The sequence below is a fragment of the Bubalus kerabau genome, chromosome 7 (assembly GCF_029407905.1).
Source record: "Bubalus kerabau isolate K-KA32 ecotype Philippines breed swamp buffalo chromosome 7, PCC_UOA_SB_1v2, whole genome shotgun sequence".
NCBI classification, from domain to species: domain Eukaryota; kingdom Metazoa; phylum Chordata; class Mammalia; order Artiodactyla; family Bovidae; genus Bubalus; species Bubalus kerabau.
The window spans coordinates 90,369,088-90,386,933 of NC_073630.1; the positions used below are offsets into that span (position 1 = coordinate 90,369,088).

Below are 17,846 nucleotides of genomic sequence, written 5' to 3' on the forward strand. Positions count from 1 at the left end.
GTGTAAGCCATAAGAAGGGCTTTATGAATATGCTGGGAAGGTCTTCACAGTTTTAAACCTCCAGGTCTCTTGTGTCGAGGAAGTTCTAATCAGGTCTGTCTTCTGGTTCAGTGTGTCTCAGCCATAATTTCCTTCCTGTTTTATGAAAATATTGGAGGTGGGACATCTTAGTATTTCTAATGTTATTTACTTTTTCTCTATTTTTTATCTTTTTTCCCTTCAGAGATGGCCAGATTACTGCAATTCTGGATCAGAAGAACTATGTAGAAGAACTCAACAGACACCTGAAGTAAAGAATGAATAAATACTATTACTTTCTGGGGATTTTGGTGTGGAGGAAGGGAAGGGAAGGATAAACTGATGATGAGCAGTTAGGATAAATTCAGACAATACTCAACAAATATATATATAGGATTCCTGCTAGCACAGCTCTGAGCCTAGGCACTGGATATGTGGCATTTACCTGTTTTGGTGGGCTTTAATGAAAGGTAATATAAAATTAATATATAATTAGAGTTTTAGTGATTATGTAAACATACTCAGTGAAGAACTCTTAAATTTGTGCCATAGACACTTGAAATTGGAGGTCTTGGTTCAGTAGAGCCAGTCATGTATTTCAGGACCGTGTCTTAGGTGAAGCACTCACCGCTGTAGTACCTTTAGATTAATGATTTCTCATTGGCCCCTTATATTTTTCATATAGTGGATCAATAGTATTAATTTACCCTCTTTTCACCATCACTGCCATTAATTTACCAAGTACTCACTAAGTATTTTTCATGACCAGAACATAAAATAATCTCTCCTCTCCTGAGGAGAGCTGTCCAAAATTTATTGGTATTCTCAAGTACATTGATGGTCTAAAAAACTGTTGAATAATTCATAAAAATGAATATATCCATTTAATTATCTTATTTATAGTTCTCTTGTGAAAGATAATCATTTTAATTTAAGTAAGACCTAAAATGTGATTACACCAGTATGAGTATAAATTACAGTCTTGGTTCCATCTAGAAAGCTCAAAAACAATTTAAGTACATTTTTTCTGGGGACCAAGTACTAATAATGAACTAATAGTGACCTGTGGAGATGTTAGCAAAGATACGGTTACAGTTGACAGTGAATGTGCTGGGCTATGCGTAGTCACTCAGTCGTGTCCAGCTCTTTGTGACCTCAAGGACTGTAGCCCATCAGGCTCCTCTGTCCGTGGCGGTTCTCCAGGCAAGAATACTGGAGTGGGTTGCCGCTCCCTCCTCCAGGGATCTTCCCAACCCATGGATCAAACCCAGGTCTCCAGCGTTGCAGGTGGATTCTTTACCATCTGAACCACCAGGGAAGCCCAAGAATACTGGAGTGGGTAGCCTATCCCTTCTCTCCTCCTGACCTAGGAATAGAACCAGGTTTCCTGCAGTGCAGGCAGATTCTTTACCAGCTGAGCTACCAAGGAAGCCCCTGAATTATAAATATAATAGTATTATTTATTTTTTCAGTGCTTCTGTTTCTTTATGTATAGTTGGAGATGCTTAGCACATGGGGTTGTTGAAAGGAGTAAATGAAATAGTGCAAGTAAAAGCATTTTGTGATGTGACAAGCACATCATATTCCCTCTGAAAGTGAGGGAATGATGTGACAAGCACATCATAATTCGTGTAGCCTACTATTATTATTAAATAAATAAACCTTGAAGTACAGTGTAGTGCATGAACTTTTTAATTTCATCAACAAATGCTTGTTAAGGAATTTCCCTGGCCGTCCAGTGGTTAAGACTCTGTGCTTCCACTGCAAGGGTCGAGGGTTCAATCCGTGGTTGGTGAACTGAGATCCCACATGCTCAATGAACCCCGCAAAAAGCCTTTGGGTGTGTTCATTTTGATCTGGGGGATGAGGTATTTATAGACTGAGAATAAGCCCTAATTGACTCACTGACAGAGAAGTAACCTCTCAGGGGCCAAATACTTTGGCTGGATGATTAACATGAACAAGATCTGAGTAAACAGTACTTTTCTTCCAAGAGAAAAAAAAAACCACACAAATTTTAGTGCCAAGAATGTAGCAGGTAAGACACCCATCACCTTGTAAGTGTCTTAGAGCCTGTAAGCCTGTTGAGAATTGTAGACAGTAAACAATGAATGATAAGTATTATGGGTGTTTTAAAAGAAAGTGTAGGATATTGTTCTGCATCTCAAAAGAGACTGTTAATTTTTTTCTTCTCTTCATAGTGCTACTGTAAACAACCTTCAGGCAAAAGTGGATGCATTAGAAAAATCCAACACTAAACTGACAGAGGAGGTAAGTGTTCTAGAAATTGTTCGATTGCCTTAATAGAATTTAGTAAAATGCGTTAGTGGAAAATAGTTTCTCTGAAGCCTTAGAAATATAGGACTTGATTTTTCAGATAATATCTACCCTAGTACTCCTTGTTCTGACCAAGAGTGGCCAGCTGGCTTATCTCAAGTATCTCAGTTATCCAGTTGGACTATGTAGGGTTAGAACCTGGTTTGATCAAATATTTTGCTTTCTTGTGTGAATGTTTTGTCTGGTCTAGCCTAGAGTTAATGTTTAGTAAGATAATGTGTTTATCATTTATTTATTCATTGAACATTTTGGATACTATGTATGTCCCAGAGCTAGACAAAGACTCAACATCTGCCAGGCATTGATTTATGTGTGCTGGATTGGCAAGTTCCCCCCTTTACAGGTTTTATTTTCTCCTTGGGGTGATAGAGTGATGAGGTATATAACCTAAAGAACACTGGTCAGAAGACCTGTAATTCCTGCTTTACATGTCATGCTTTAACATGTCATGTGCTCCTGAGCAAGTAAGTCACTTGACCTTCAAGAGACCCAGTTCCTTCTCTGGCAAAGTAGAGTCTTTCCCCTTTTAGCCTTACAATTACCCTGAAGATCAGATAAGAATATGCATGTGAAAACTTTTAGGAAAGTCCCTAAAATAAGAATTAAAATATAATGTCATACTTTACTTCTGATTAATATTTTTTCCCTAGCTTACCAACAATATATTTTTTTCTTCAGTAGCATTAAATGTTTCTATGAGAAACCTTAAATAAAATTTTTCAGATGACAAAGACTTTATCTTCTCTTTTTCAAATTATAACTATCCTATAGTGAAATAAAGTTGGTTAAATACCACAACATAGATGGACCTGGAGGCTATTATGCTTAGTAAAATAAGAATGAGAAAGACAAATACTGTCTGTTATCTAAATGTGGAATGTAGAATCTAAAACATGAATAAAAAAATGAATATAAAACAAAACAGAAACAGACTCAGAGATAATAGAGAACTTGCTAGTGGTAAACAGTGAGAAGGGGGCAAGATAGGGGTAGAAAAAATTAAGAGGTACAACTATTATGTATAAAATAAATAAACTACAAGGATATATTATATAGTAAAGGGAATATGGCTTCCCTAGTGGCTCAGTTGGTAAAGAATCAGCCTGCAATGCAGGAGGCCCGGTTTTGATTCCTGGGTCAGGAAGATCCCCTGGAGAAGGAAATGGCAACCCACTCCAGTATTCTGGCCTGGAGAATTCTGTGGACAGAGGAGCCTGGATGGCTACAGTCCATGGGGTCACAAATAGTCGGACACAACTGTGTGACTAATTTTCACTTTCAGAGGGAATCTAGCCAATATTTTATAATTTTAAGGTTATAATATATAAAAGTATATAATCTATTGTATATACAAAAGTATAACCTATAAAAATATTGAATCACCATGTTATCCACCTGAAACTAATGTTGTAAATCATCTATACTTCAAAAAATAATTTGGTCTTAAAAAAACAAGTTAGGGACTTCCCTAGTGGTCCAGTGGTTAAGACTCCCTAGTTTCCACTGCAGGGTGTATGGGCTCAATCCCTGGTTGGGAAACTGAGATTCCACATGCTGTGCGGCATGGCCAATAAATAAATAACTAAAGTAAAAACAGAAAAGCAAGTTAAAGCACTAGTTAAGAAATGCCATCTAATCAGATTTTTTTCAGAACTACGTTTTCACTGTTATGACTTTAAAACACCTCCCTTATTGCTCAGTTCTGTGGACCTTATGTTTGGACGTAGATTCTTAAATTATATTAAAACTTTTAATTTATGGATACGATCCTTAGAATGTTATCCCACAAGGCTTTCGAAACATTCTGCACAGAAATTTTCTACTGTGGTTCTACTGCTGGTATATTGGGGTGATGTGGGATAGCAGTTAAGCATGCTCTCCACAGCTAGGCTCTTTGGGTTTCTGTCCCTGATCTGGTGCTTGGTAGCTCTCTGATCTGGGGCCAGTTACTTAAGCTTCTGTTGTTTGGTTTACTTATCTGCAAAATGGGGCCAAGAATGATAATAAACTTTTTGTGTGCATTAAATGATGTTAATACATAAGGGCCTGGATAGTGGGCTTCCCTGGTGGCTCAGCTGGTAAAGGATCTGCCTGCAATGTAGGAAGACCTAGGTTTGATCCCTGGGTCAGGAAGGTCCCCAAGAGAAGGGAATGGCCACCCACTCCAGTATTCTTGGGGCTTCCCTGGCGGCTTAGAGAAGCCTGACGGGCTCAGTCCATGGGGTTGCAAAGTCGGACATGACTGAGCGACTAACACTTATCTAGATCAGTGCCTGACACATCCATCATATGCACTCAGTAAATAAAATCATTAATTTTATTTCCTAAGTCACAGGACTTGTCTTCTTGGCCTAAGTTTATTTTACCAGCAATATTAATCATGGGCAAGTACTGTGTGTGGACTTTATAAATAACAGATAAGGCTAATACGGTCTTCCCTCTCTCATTTCCATCTATTTTGGATTTAAAGGGACCAGTTTAAAAAAAAAAAAAAACTAAACCTAGAAAGACCTCTCTTCCCTCCTGAAATCTGAGCTAGTAGAACAAAGGTGGCGCTAGTGGTGAAGAACCTGCCTGCCAATGCAGGAGACACAAGAGACACGGTTCGTTCTCTGGGTTGGGAAGATCCCCTGGAGGAGGAAACGGCAACCCACTCCAGTGTTCTTACCTTGAAAATCCCATGGACAGGGGAGCCTGGCAGGTTACAGTCCATAAGGTCGCAAAAAGTCGGACACGACTGAAGCGACTCAGCGCACAGGACAAGATGAAAAGAACTGAGCAGATGAGGATAAATAAATATCCACTTTGTGTTGGTAAAGCTGACTTAGAGAGTCCGCTTGGGTCTGGAGTCGTCATTCCTAATGTTTCTTTGATGATGAGACCTTGGAAGAAGCCATCTGAGGTGCGCTTGGATCAAGAGCGCCAACCTGCTTGCCCAGAGTCACTTCTGAGAGAAATGGGCTGTCAGACCCACCTCTAGAAAGCTCACCAGAGCCTGGCTGCTGTACTTACACAGTAGAACAGGAGCCAAGCAGAGACGACAAAAAGGGAGACCAGCGTGGCTGAGAGGAGCTGCTCAGCGCCTTTCCCAGCCTCCTTCAGGCCCCTCGCCGTTCTCTCAGGAGCTAATCTCCACACATACAGAGAAGGAGAGTGTTTCCACCGCATTCTTCCCTCCCTTGGGACAGGGTTATAAACATGTCCCCTAAAGACACACTGCCAATAACATTACCTTGCCTTTAGGCACTGAAAAGAAACAGAAAAATCTCTTCGATGTTTAAAGGCATCTTTTCGAGTGAGAACTTTGGTCTTTTTGTCTTTTTTTTTTTTTTTTTTTGGCCATGCCACAGGGCATTTGGGCTCTTAGTTCCCTGACCATGGATCAAACCAGCCCGCCCCTGCATTGAAAGGGAAGAGAGCCTTAACACCACTGGACCACCAGAAAAGTCCCTAAAAACAGGTTTTAATGAGGGTGTGTAAGATGGGTCCCAAAGCATGAGGTGACCTCTCAAACATTTTAGAACATTTTAGGTTTCGTAGCTAAATATAATTATGAGTTATCCATGGGGACACCCTTGAGGTAAATGATCATAACTTAACATTCTGTTACTGGAAAAAAAAAGTTTTTACACAAAAAGCAGTAATAAGAGATATTTGTCTTTCAAGATAGCTCTCCTAAGTTTTTGTGGAGTTATAGATAGTTTTCTTTCCTTCTAGAATACCTAAGCGTGAAAATCATGTCCTTGCAGATTATGAATTATCTTAGTCTGTGTTTAATAAAAGAAAGATTATTTTCAAAATTTTATCAACAGCTTGCAGTTGCAAACAACAGAATTATCACCTTGCAAGAAGAAATGGAACGAGTTAAAGAGGAAAGCTCCTACATATTGGAATCTAATCGGAAGGTGAGAGCATGTCACTGTGTTAACAGTGGGGGTGGGGGTGGGTGGGTGGCACCCTCCAGAGGGCTGCTTGGAAGCAGTGAGCCTTTGCATATGTTAAGTATGTTAAGCGCACTGCTTTCCCTGAGACTGGGTGCAAAATTGCTTGAATGATGAAGGTTATGGGAGGTTGATGCCCCTCTCCTATTGACATTCCTTGGCTTCACCACCATGTACATCTGTTTTGAGACTTCAAGAAGCAGTCTAATTCAGTGTCTTTTTTTATATACACTATTGCATTTTATATACATTATATACATTTTTATATAATGATTTGTACTATTTTTAGAAATTATGGTACTGTTTTATAAGTATATCTCTGCTATCACTGGGAAAGAGTTCCCATATAAATGAATTTTTTAGATAACTCAGTCCCTTTTATATATGTTTCAACATATTTTGCAAACCTTTTATGTATTGCACAATTCTAAGCCTTCTTAAGTAGAGGATATAATTTACTCCATGTAGCCCTTTATGGTGACTGAAGATCATAGTTATCAACATTGGCGATTCTATACTATGTTATAATGGTGCTGCTCAAGGGGGCTATTGAAACTGATAGAGCTTCTAGAACCTATACTTAAAATATTCCCAGATTCCTTTTTTTTTTTTTCTGCCTTTTATTTCACTGGCATCTTTTATTTCTTACTGCTGTTAGCATTACTCTTTTTGGAAATGTCTCCCTACTCCTTAGCCTCATGTTTCTAACCAACTGTGACCTAGGAATCCAGAAATCCAGTTTTTTAAATTGCTCTTGAAGAGTAAGTACCTAGGCTCTGAGTGGGGACCAACATGAATAAAAAGAAAGTGAAGTCACTCAGTCGTGTCCAACTCTTTGAGACACTATGGACTGTAGCCTGCCAGGCTCTTCTGTCCATGGGATTTTCCAGGCAAGAGTACTGGAGTGGGTTGCCATTTCCTTCTCCAGAGGATCTTCCTGACCCAGGGATTAACCCATGTCTACCCACATTATAGGCAGATACTTTACCTACTGAGCCACCAGGGAAAGTTTGACTTTAATGCATGGATTTTGTAAAACAAAACAAAACAACTGTGACTGCTCAGAGTTTTCTGGTGAACTGTTCATTTCCCTGATGGCTCAGCTGGTAAAGAATCTGCCTGCAATGCAGGATACCTGAGTTCGATCCCTGGGTTGGGAAGATCCCCTGGAGAAGGGAACTGCTACCCACTCCGGTATTCTGGCCTGGAGAGTTCCATGGAGTCGCATAGAGTCAGACACGACTGAGCGACTTTCACTTTCCTTCATCTTTCACTCTTATCTCGCTGTATGGGTGGAGATACCAGATGTGAGATCTTTTGGAGGAGGACTGTATAACTGTTTGAAACTTTGGCCCAATTTATAGTTTACAGTGACTGCTATTTTGTTTCTTAGAGGCTGATATTTTGAGACTTCTACCACTTGGTTTGGTAAGCTGCAAGGACTTGAAAGAAAATGACAAAAAATTCCCAGTTCAGCTTAGAATATTTATAGAACCTCTGCAGTTTCTTTATTGTCTTCGTTCATTGTCATATATGCTTTGATGTGATCATTTTCCTTACTGAATAGCAGTGTTAGCGTCCAATAACTGTTGGATTCTCTAAATCCTCAGATGTGTACTATTTTACTTATCTTTTCAAGGGTCCTAAGCCAGACCGGACTTCAGAAGGGCAAGCACTGAGTGAAGCCAGGAAGCACTTAAAGGAAGAGACACAACTGCGACTGGTAAACTGTGCTTTTATGTCCTCATGGTTCAGCAACATGTTAAAATACCCCATTTAGGGGTTTTATATCATAGATCAAGGGAATATCAGTAGTAGTCTAACAAATTTTATGGATCCTGTGAATTTTTTTCTCATTCTTTTAACCCATATTCCCTATAGTGTTTCCTCAGTCCTTGTTCTGAGTATTCTCAACAACCAATGGAATTTTGCCAATCTTCATTTTTAATTTATTTTTGCTTTTATAGTTTGTGTTGCAAAAACACTAGGTATATAGAACCTACTTTTTAAACTGTATGATCTCTCTTACTGCCTCAGTCCTCACCCCTACAAAGACATGTCTCCTCGGATAGGTCAGCTCCTCTTCTCCTTACTAAGAGTCATCAGCATAGACTTGTCCTCTTTTACTTTTAGTTGTTATTTCTGAATTTATTCCTGTTTTTATACATAAATAGAAAAATATGACATCAGTATTAGTCTTGAGATATTCATAGAAATTAATTTATATACATATATAAGAATGTATAGTAAGGGCTGAAATACTTCTGCAATTGATTTTATCCAAATATTAGTATAATAATAAACCTGTGTCTTCCCAGGTGGCTCAGTGGTAAAGAATCCACCTGCCAATGCAGGAGACATGAGTTTGATCCCTGGGTTGGGAAGATCCCCTGGAGAAGGAAATGGCAACCCACTCCAGTATTCTTGCTAATGTTACTTTAGCAATGTTATTTTAACATCCTTGAAATAATTATCATTTTCCTTCTATATGTTTGTAGATTCAGTCTCAAAATACTTTCCATAAAGAAGGTCCTAGAAATAATGTATGTCAGTGTTTAAAGATACGGTTTGAGTTGCCTTCTGTCATGGTCGCTCCGTACAGTGGAGTGCCTCAGTTAAGGAGCAAATGAAAAAAGGGTACAAAAAATTTTCCACTTTGCCATACCACATTATGATAAATGTTTTGTTAACAGAGAAAGAAACCAAGCAAGTAGGCAAGGTTCTAGATGTGCCCTGGGCACAGCGTGGATGCAGAAGAACCTCAGGTCTTTGTATCTGTGATCATCCAAATAACACAGCAGTAATAAGGTTGAAACAAAAGCAGGCCTCATGTTAAGTGAATATAAAAGTTCAGTTAGCCACTATATTTGTTTATTGTAATAATAATAGCCAAGGTTTATTTGACTTTGTTTTATGCTGAGAACTTTATATAAACATACATGCATCTTTTTCATGTAATATTTTTAAAATTTCAAGATGATAGAAGTAAATGAGCACAAATGTATTACATCAGTTTCCCTTTCAGGACACTGAAATAGATCCCACTTAGTGTCAAGTCCAAATTGCTGTTTTACTTTTAGGAACCTGTATATCACCTGCGTTTTCATTCTAATAGTCATTGGACATTGAATTCATTTCTCTTAGTTTCATGAAGTCTCTTTTTATTCATCCAGCCATACTGACCTCCTTTCTCAATTAGAGCATATATACAAAAAGCAGTATATCAGTGATTTAATACAGAGCTCTGTGTTCAGCCTATTTTTATGTTTGAGTTAGCTGCTATATTTGAAATAGATAACCAACAAGGACCTACTATAAAACACAGGAAATGCAGCTTAATCTGTAAAAATGGAAAAAGAATTTGAAAAAGAATAGATCCATATACATGTATAACTGAGTCACTTTGCTGTACACCTGAAACTAACACATTGTTAATCCACTATGCTCCAATATAAAATAAAATAGAAAAAAACTCAGCCATATTGACAGTTCCTAGTAACTGAGATGTTACCTTGAGGACCCAAAGTATCTTTTTGGTCCCTTGGGATCTTGAAAATGTCAACAACCTTCAAACTAAAGAGAATTCCAGATGCTTAATTTTGTGCTGGCTACTGTAATACTTCATATTTTTATAACAGGACATGACACAGTTGTTTGTTTTAATATCTAATGATGTGCCTCAAGTATGTGTGTATTTTAGGCATATTAGATAGCTCTACCTTTGGCCTACCATGTTTTTCAGATTTGTAAATTATTCAGTAAATATTACTATAATTATCCTGGTTATTCTTATTCTTAGTGTTAATGTCTCTGTATTCAATGATGGTTTACATCTGTTTTGCCAGACTTCAGACCTGAGAATTTAGGCCTGCCTTTTCCTGCAGAATTTTGTAGTTTGTACATAGTTAAGGAAAGAGAGAATAAGTAATTTGTCTCCCTCTGGGGGCAGGATGTTGAAAAAGAACTGGAAATCCAGATCAGCATGAGACAGGAGATGGAACTGGCTATGAAGATGCTGGAGAAGGACGTCTGTGAGAAGCAGGACGCCCTGGTGTCTCTGCGGCAGCAGCTGGACGATCTCAGGGCTCTTAAGCATGAACTTGCCTTCAAGCTGCAGGTACGAGAAGCACAAGGAATGGGCTCACTGGCTCCCTAAATCCCAGGGCTTCCCTCTGTCCCTCTTCTTCTCTAGAATCGCACTTTAAATACAAGAGGAAAGAGTGGTGTCACTTTGAGGCTGAAAAGTGAAAGTGTTAGTGACTCAGTCATGTCTGACTGTTTGTGACCCCATGGACTGTAGCCCGCCAGGCTCCTCTGTCCATGGGATTCTCCAAGCAAGAATACTGAAGTGGGTAACCATTTCCTTCTCCAGGGGATCTTCCCAACCCAGGGACTGAACCTGGGTCTCCTGCATTACAGGCAGATGCTTTACTCTCTAAGCCACCAGGGAAGCCCTAGCTGCCAATAAACCACTTTAGGAATCAGACCATCATAGGATCCTGTATGCTTATTCTGGAAAGCCACAGCCACTTTTCACGTTGTCACATCTACTCTCAAGTCTGACCTACCAACTGAGTTATATAGATAAATTTATGTACTTTCTGATGTTGATTTTTGAGACAAAACTGCAGATAACAACGCTAATATTAAATGTTGCTTCCTGCTTTTCTCTGGGAATTAACTGATGGACAAATATTAATATATAAGCATTTCTATTTCTTTACTTCCCATTAAGGCACGTGTGACTTTTTTCAGGATTTTACGTTCTATATAAATGTAAACATCACTCATAATTCTTTTCTGTAACAGAGTTCAGACTTGGGAGTAAAACAGAAAAGTGAACTGAACAGTCGCTTAGAAGAGAAGACTAATCAGATGGCTGCTACCATTAAACAACTGGAACAAAGGTAAAATTGCTGTTTCTCTAGTGAAACACTTAGGGCATTCAGTCCTGGAAGTGAGGGGAATGTGCTGTGGATTTGACAGAGAGTATGTAGAAATCGCCCAGCTTAGCACCAGGCATGTTCGTAGAAAGAAAGCCAATTAAATGTTGTTTTTTAAGATGTGACTAAAAACCATTTCAGTGTCATGTGTTAGAGGAGGGATACGTACAAGGATGAAAGGACTTTTAAATCTGTGTGTGATTCTGTTACTGTTTATTACTGAAGTCTTTGAAGACTCTAGTGCTAAGTGATAGAGGGGTACTGTGAACTTCTTGCCCTCCTTTTTCATCTCCCTATTCTCTCTGCTTTCTCCTCAACAGTTCCGCAGCTTCCGCTGTCACCTCCTGCCCACATTGCTTAGATCTGTCGATCTCTAGTTCTGTCTTCCATCTATATTTTCATCCCCTGACCAGCTATTTCCCACTAGTGCCTACAACTCAGTCTGCCCAAAGTACATCTTCTTCCTATGCTATTCTTCTGTCTTTCTGTCTGAAATCACCACATTCTTGCTAGTGACTCAGCTGCCAGGAGAAATGGCTAAGGCTTCAAGATTAAATGAGCCACAGTACCCCTGGTCATGAAAACTTTGCTACCTGTAACACCCACTGATCACCCTTCTTGCACTTGAGCAAAACTACACTACTAACTGGCCCCTGGACACACTTCCCATATTCCCCATCCATGTCTTTCCTAATTGTTGTTGTTCAGTCATTAAGTTGTGTCCAACTCTTTGAAACCCCGTGGACTGCAGCATGCCAGGCTTCCCTGTCCTTCACTATCTCCTGGAGTCCACCCAAACTCATGTCCTTTGAGTCAGTGATGCCATCCAACCATCTCACCCTCTGTCGTCCCCTTCTCCTCCTGCCCTCAATCTTGCCCAGCATCAGGGTCTTTTCATTGGAAGAGCCAACATTGGCTGTTCACATCAGGTGGCCAAAGAATTGGAACTTCAGCTTCAGCATCAGTCCTTTCAATGAATATTCAGGGTTGATTTCCTTTAGAATTGACTGTGTTTTCTAATAGTTTCATCAAATAGAAATGTCCTTCCTCTTTTCACTCCCTTGGTCTTCAGATACATCTTTTATGTTCAGGCTAAAATGCCACTTATCCAAAGCTTCCTCTGATACTTCTTCCCAGCTAAAAATAAACTGCCAGTTTGTCCTTGTTGGAATTCCTATAGCCTTATATCTATACCTAGCCATACTGCTCATAGCACTTCTCATTTCCTGTCTTACCTTATAAACCTTTATATATGTATCTTATCTTCGGATGAGAATGTGAGTTCCTTGAAGCTAGTTAACTGTACCCTTTAGATTCCCTTGTTGGATCTATCACAGTGCCAAGTGTCCAAAGCATTCATTGAGTAGACATGTAAATGAATAGGTGAATGGATGATTTCTTTTATTCAAGTGGTTCTTGACCAGGGTAGGTCCTGAACAGCACTGCATATTATTGTTGACTCAGAAGTTAATTGTAAATTAATAAATAAGCTTGAAACCTCTGGCTTGGCTGATTGTAAATGAAAAAGTTATCAGCCTATCTCAAAAGTTGTCTTGTTCATAAAAGTTGTATGTTTATGATTTAACAAATCAATATTAGTGTTCGTAAATTGTGTTTTTGAAATGTGTCAGATGATTTTTCAGTGGATTTTTGTTTTGGTATTTAAAGCAGACAGAACTGAAATAATGACTTATCTCTTCAGGTATTAAGCTGACTTATTCTCTTGCTATTTTTTTCTTCCCTATTTATTCATTTTCTCATTCCCCTTTCACTCCATTTTTATTTTTATTTGTATTAACATAGTGAAAAGGATTTGGTGAAACAGGCAAAGACCTTAAACAGTGCAGCAAATAAACTGATCCCAAAACATCATTAGGCATTTTACAGCTGGTCACCTCACAAGTTGGATATCACGACTTAATTGTAAAAGGAAGAAATCTGAAAGCGATTGCATTTATGCTCTGATTCTATATAAAATGTCACCAAAAATTGACTTTGAATTTGCTGGACTTTAAAAAAAATAGTTTGATATATAGGCTGTGTTTTTTCCTTCTTCTTTATTTTCTCCCCAGAGGTAGCAAATTTAGTATAAGTTCTTAATTAATTACCAAATAAACTTTGAGAAATTACTTCTGAGTTGACCAATATATAAACACCCCATTAAAAAAAAAAATCCTAGGGAATGGAAGCTCTGTACATACGTGATTGCTGCCTTTACAACCCAGTCCCCCATAATACCAGTTCTAGGTACAATGTCTGTGTCAGTGAGCCTGTTCTGCCGTTGCGATGTAATGAACTAGAGGTGACGACCACACGGTTTTGGACTCTCCTAAAGTAGTTCTGTATCTCGTAGGCCATGACCCCTTTTCACTTTGGTTATCTAGGTTTAATCCCCAAGCCAAGGATAAGTACTTAGTATTTCACTACAGTCCTCTTCTCCATAACCAAGATTGCTTGCAACTTTTTTGCCTTAGTGACTTCAGGGGGTAAAAAACAGCATCCTTCCAGTTCTTTAAAGTCATAGAGATAAATTTAGTGATTAGGTAACTTATGATAACATAATAATATGGAAGCTTGGGAAAACCCTCCTAATATTTGTCATCTTCTACCTCTTCCATTTTCCTGCAGTTCCACTTCCTATTTAGGTAGCTCAGAGAAAACAATTTTAATACAGACACTCCTCTCCTATATAAAAAAATATGCTACACACTTTTCAAATCTATTCTGCTTTTCCTTTTGAAGTAAAGATGACAAGGCATGGACCCAAGTAATGGTTCCCTGCCTCTTGTTTCTTGTTGACAACCTCTACTTAAGAGTTTCTATTACTTTTTGTTCAGAAAGGAATTTGCTTAAGTTTTCAGAAAAATAACAATCTATTAGAAAACCATTTCAGAGTAGGAAACAGACAAATTTAAATAAACTTATATTTGTTATTATTTAGTCTAAAAATAAAGATTCCCAGTAGGTATTCATAAACAGTAATTAGCAAGGCTTCTTTTTCTAAGTGACCACAGATCTAATCCTTCCTAGACTTTACATTGTAATAATCCTATAAATACTTTGATTTTTATAATGATTTGGGGGTACAGGCATTACATAAGCCTTTATTCCTTCAAAAAAGGCTTGGCAAAATTTTTGTTTTTCTCTTTTTTCTCATTCTGATGGGATTTGCAGCATTTCAGCTGCTTAAGTGGGGACAAAGATAACCCCTTTGCTTCCAGCTGTTGAAATTCTTTATCACCTTAGAAAAACCAGAATTAAGAGGGTAAGATAGATTTTTATAGGTGTGTTTTTATAGGTCCTTGCAGACTTGAGCCAAAGTCAAGTCAAAGAGCCTATGGCCAACCTCATGGAAGCTCCTGTGCTTTTGAACTTAGTTTATTTCTTATAATTTTGCATCTACTCTTATCTTCATCACCCTTTTATGGTGATGAGTTGCCTTTTCTATGAGTATTTGGAAGGAGTGCTTAAACACCAAAATAAAACGTTTTAAAGACTACACATAGCATGCTTCCAAATTCTATTAGAGAGAGCCCCAAATACTTCACCTTAGAACATACTTTTTATAGGTGCAAAGTTATAGGATATATGGGAGAAAACATTCATCAGAATCTTCCAGAGAATATGGTCAGGAATCTTAGGCAGGCCCAGTGCTGAAATGCTTGTCCACTTAGTCACACACTATGTGGTAGATATGGAAAAGGAAAGAGATGGCCAGACTCTGACAAAGGCTTTTCATTATGTAAAAACCCGAAGCCTGGGTAAAGGTTGATGTATAGTGTCCAGTGATTTAATATATTTGTGGTTAAGGAAAGGGACAAGGAAGATGTTCTAATTCCGTATCATAAGAAGGTAGTTGCCCATTTGCAAGTTCCAGTTATGAGTGTAAAACAGAAATATAAAGTACCAAACCTATTAGGAAATAAAAACAAACAAAAAAAGTGGATTTAACTTTAATTACTGTGTACTTGAAGTTGGCTTTGGTATGGATTTTCTAAAAAGTGATGTTTTATTGTTTATCATCTAATGGCTGTAAACTGTAGTACTAGAATAAAAAAAAAAAAAAAAGGAAAATCAGCTTTTCCTCTGCCTGGTTCACCTTCATCTTGCTTTTTTTGGTTAAAGAATTTGTTCCTCCTCCTTTTTTCCCCCCATAATTTCTTCCCATGTCCTGCAGAGTTTATTTTCCTCTCTCTGTATCTCCATGCCTTCTTCCTTGGGTTGTTTTATTTTGTGTTGTGAACTTGGTCTTCCTCCCCGTCATGGCTTTTGTTTTTTATCACACGTTCATATGGCTCACATCCAGATTGCGCCAGGCTGAGCGAGGCCGCCAGTCTGCTGAACTGGACAACCGGCTCTTCAAGCAGGACTTCGGAGACAAGATCAACAGTCTGCAGCTGGAAGTGGAGGCGCTCACCAGGCAGCGGTGAAGAAAGCGCAGCTTTGGTGGCCAGGGCGGTCGTGGGAAGTACTGATGCTAGACAGCCAGGGGGTAGGGGGGAGTCTCCTGCTCCAGCCATTTCCATTCTGTCTCTGCCAAGTCCTTTCTCCAGAACTAGAATCCAGAAAGCTTCACATACACCAGCATTCCCCAAATCTTGTCAGCATCTTTTGCTATCAAAGAAACAGGAAATTAGAACCCAAGATCCCAGATAAATAGGATGGAGTAAAAGACTGTAATGGCCAATACAACACTAATAATAACAGGATTTCCTGAATTCTTACTGTGTGCAGGATACTTTACTAAGCACTTCATATGCAGTTTCTCCTAACATCTTCCCCTCAACCCTGTTTGTGATCTCATCACCCCTACTTTCAGATGAAATGGAAACTTAGAGGGGTTAAATTGTCCAAATTCACATAGCTAATGTGTAGCCACATTCAAAAAGCCTATTTCTCTGACTCCAAGCCCTTAACCATTCTTCCACGCACGTGCATGCTAAGTCAGCATATCGTGTGTGGGTGCTAGGTCACTTCAGTTATGTCCGACTCTTTGTGACCCTATGGACCGTAGCATGTCAGGCTCCTTTGTCCATGGGATTCTCCAGGCAAGAATACTGGAGTGATTTGCCATGCCCTCTTCCAGGGAATCTTCCTGACCCAGGGATCAAACCTATGTCTCTTGACATCTCCTGCATTAGCAGGTGGGTTCTTTACCACTGGCACCACCTGGGATGCCCATTCTTCCATACCGTCTCTCAAATGAGACTTAACTCTGTGCCAAAGGCACTAATTTCAAACAAATATAAGTTTGTTGTTGAATATAAAAGTACACAGCTACTAAGGACACTAGTGGTTGAGGGTGTAACTGGGGATTGACTGCATAACTGTAAGGAGCTAATTAAAATGTAATGGGACTTACAGTGTCAGTGCTTTCATACTGTATCTTGAGATTTTAGGAATACTATCTTTCAGTTATAGTGAATCCTACCAGCATTCAGTTGACCATAACTATTCATTAAGAGTTAGTGTTAATTGTCAATACTCAGAGTAGTGCCCGCAGGCACTGGGAGATCCTAAAGTACATTCTTAATCATCCCAGGAAGCTTAAATACGTCGAATGTATTCTAGTACTACTGGTTTTATTGTATTGTATTTTACTTTAAAACCTGGTTGTCCATATATACCTGGTATACAGGTGGCACCGGTGGTAAAGAACCCACCTGCCAATGCAGGAGACATAAAGAGACGCCAGTTCAATCCTCTCGATTGGGAAGATCCCCTGGAGGAGGGCATGACAACCCACTCCAGTATTCTTGCCTGGAGAATCCCATGGACAGATGAGCCTGGTGGGCTACGGTCCACAGGGTCACGGAGTTGGACACGACTAAAGCAGCTTGGCACACATGCACTTTAAAACCTGGTTGTCCATATATACATGGTTGTTTCTATTGTTGTTGTTCAGTTGCTAAGTGCTAAGTCGTGTCTGACTCTTTGCCACCCCATGGAGTGCAGCATGCCAGGCCTCCCTGTACCTCACTGTCTCCTGGGATTTGCCCAAGTTCATGTCCATTGAATCAGTGATGCTGTTAATCAAGTATTAAAATTTCATTACTGAATTCTAAGAAAAGGGTTTGGCATTCTTTAGAAAACAGTACAGAAATCCAAATTTTCATCATTTTTTTCTCCCACCCATCCCAGGAATCATCTTGAGTTAGAGCTAAAACAGGAAAGAGAAAGAAGGTTACAAAACAGCAGGAGCATCCCAGGAAAGGGATCCCAGAAGCCAGAAGAACCCAAAATGGTAATGTTTGTTATTCCCTTGTTCCTTTACTTCAGAGTAGGCAATGGCATCCCACTCCAGTACTCTTGCCTGGAAAATCCCATGGACGGAGAACCAGTTTTTAGAGGTTACCTTGATGGACCAGGCTATTTTCTCTTATGGAACACATTTCATTACTATGGCCTAGAGTACCTAGGTGGTAGGCAGGCGCTGGGGTAAACACTGGAGGCTTGATTCTAAGTCTGCCTCTAGGACACTCTAACTTGAATTCATTTGGAAAAGGAGATTGATAACCATAATTTCCAGTGACCATCTTTTCGTTGTTGTTCAGTCACTAAGTCATATCTGACGCTTTGTGACCACATGGACTGCAGCACACCAGGC

At 39.2% G+C, this 17,846-nt stretch overlaps 1 protein-coding gene across 14 annotated transcripts in view; it reads left to right on the top strand.

Moving 5' to 3' along the window:
• RUFY3 (RUN and FYVE domain containing 3) overlaps positions 1-17,846 on the top strand; it is a 95,012-nt gene that overhangs the window by 69,395 nt on the left and 7,771 nt on the right. For 12 of the 14 annotated variants that reach the window (XR_008717181.1, XR_008717183.1, XR_008717182.1 and 9 more), the window contains exons 7-14: positions 224-289; positions 2,220-2,289; positions 6,168-6,260; positions 7,936-8,019; positions 10,246-10,413; positions 11,106-11,203; positions 15,546-15,665; positions 17,381-17,483. Coding sequence is in view for 11 of the 14 variants with exons in the window: in XM_055588743.1 (XP_055444718.1) it covers positions 224-289; positions 2,220-2,289; positions 6,168-6,260; positions 7,936-8,019; positions 10,246-10,413; positions 11,106-11,203; positions 15,546-15,665; positions 17,381-17,483 (802 nt within the window). In the remaining 3 variants the exon portion in view is untranslated. Of the gene's footprint in view, positions 1-223; positions 290-2,219; positions 2,290-6,167; positions 6,261-7,935; positions 8,020-10,245; positions 10,414-11,105; positions 11,204-13,042; positions 15,427-15,545; positions 15,666-17,380; positions 17,484-17,846 lie in introns of those variants that run through there. The other 2 variants (XM_055588752.1, XM_055588753.1) reach the window with 2 other exon arrangements.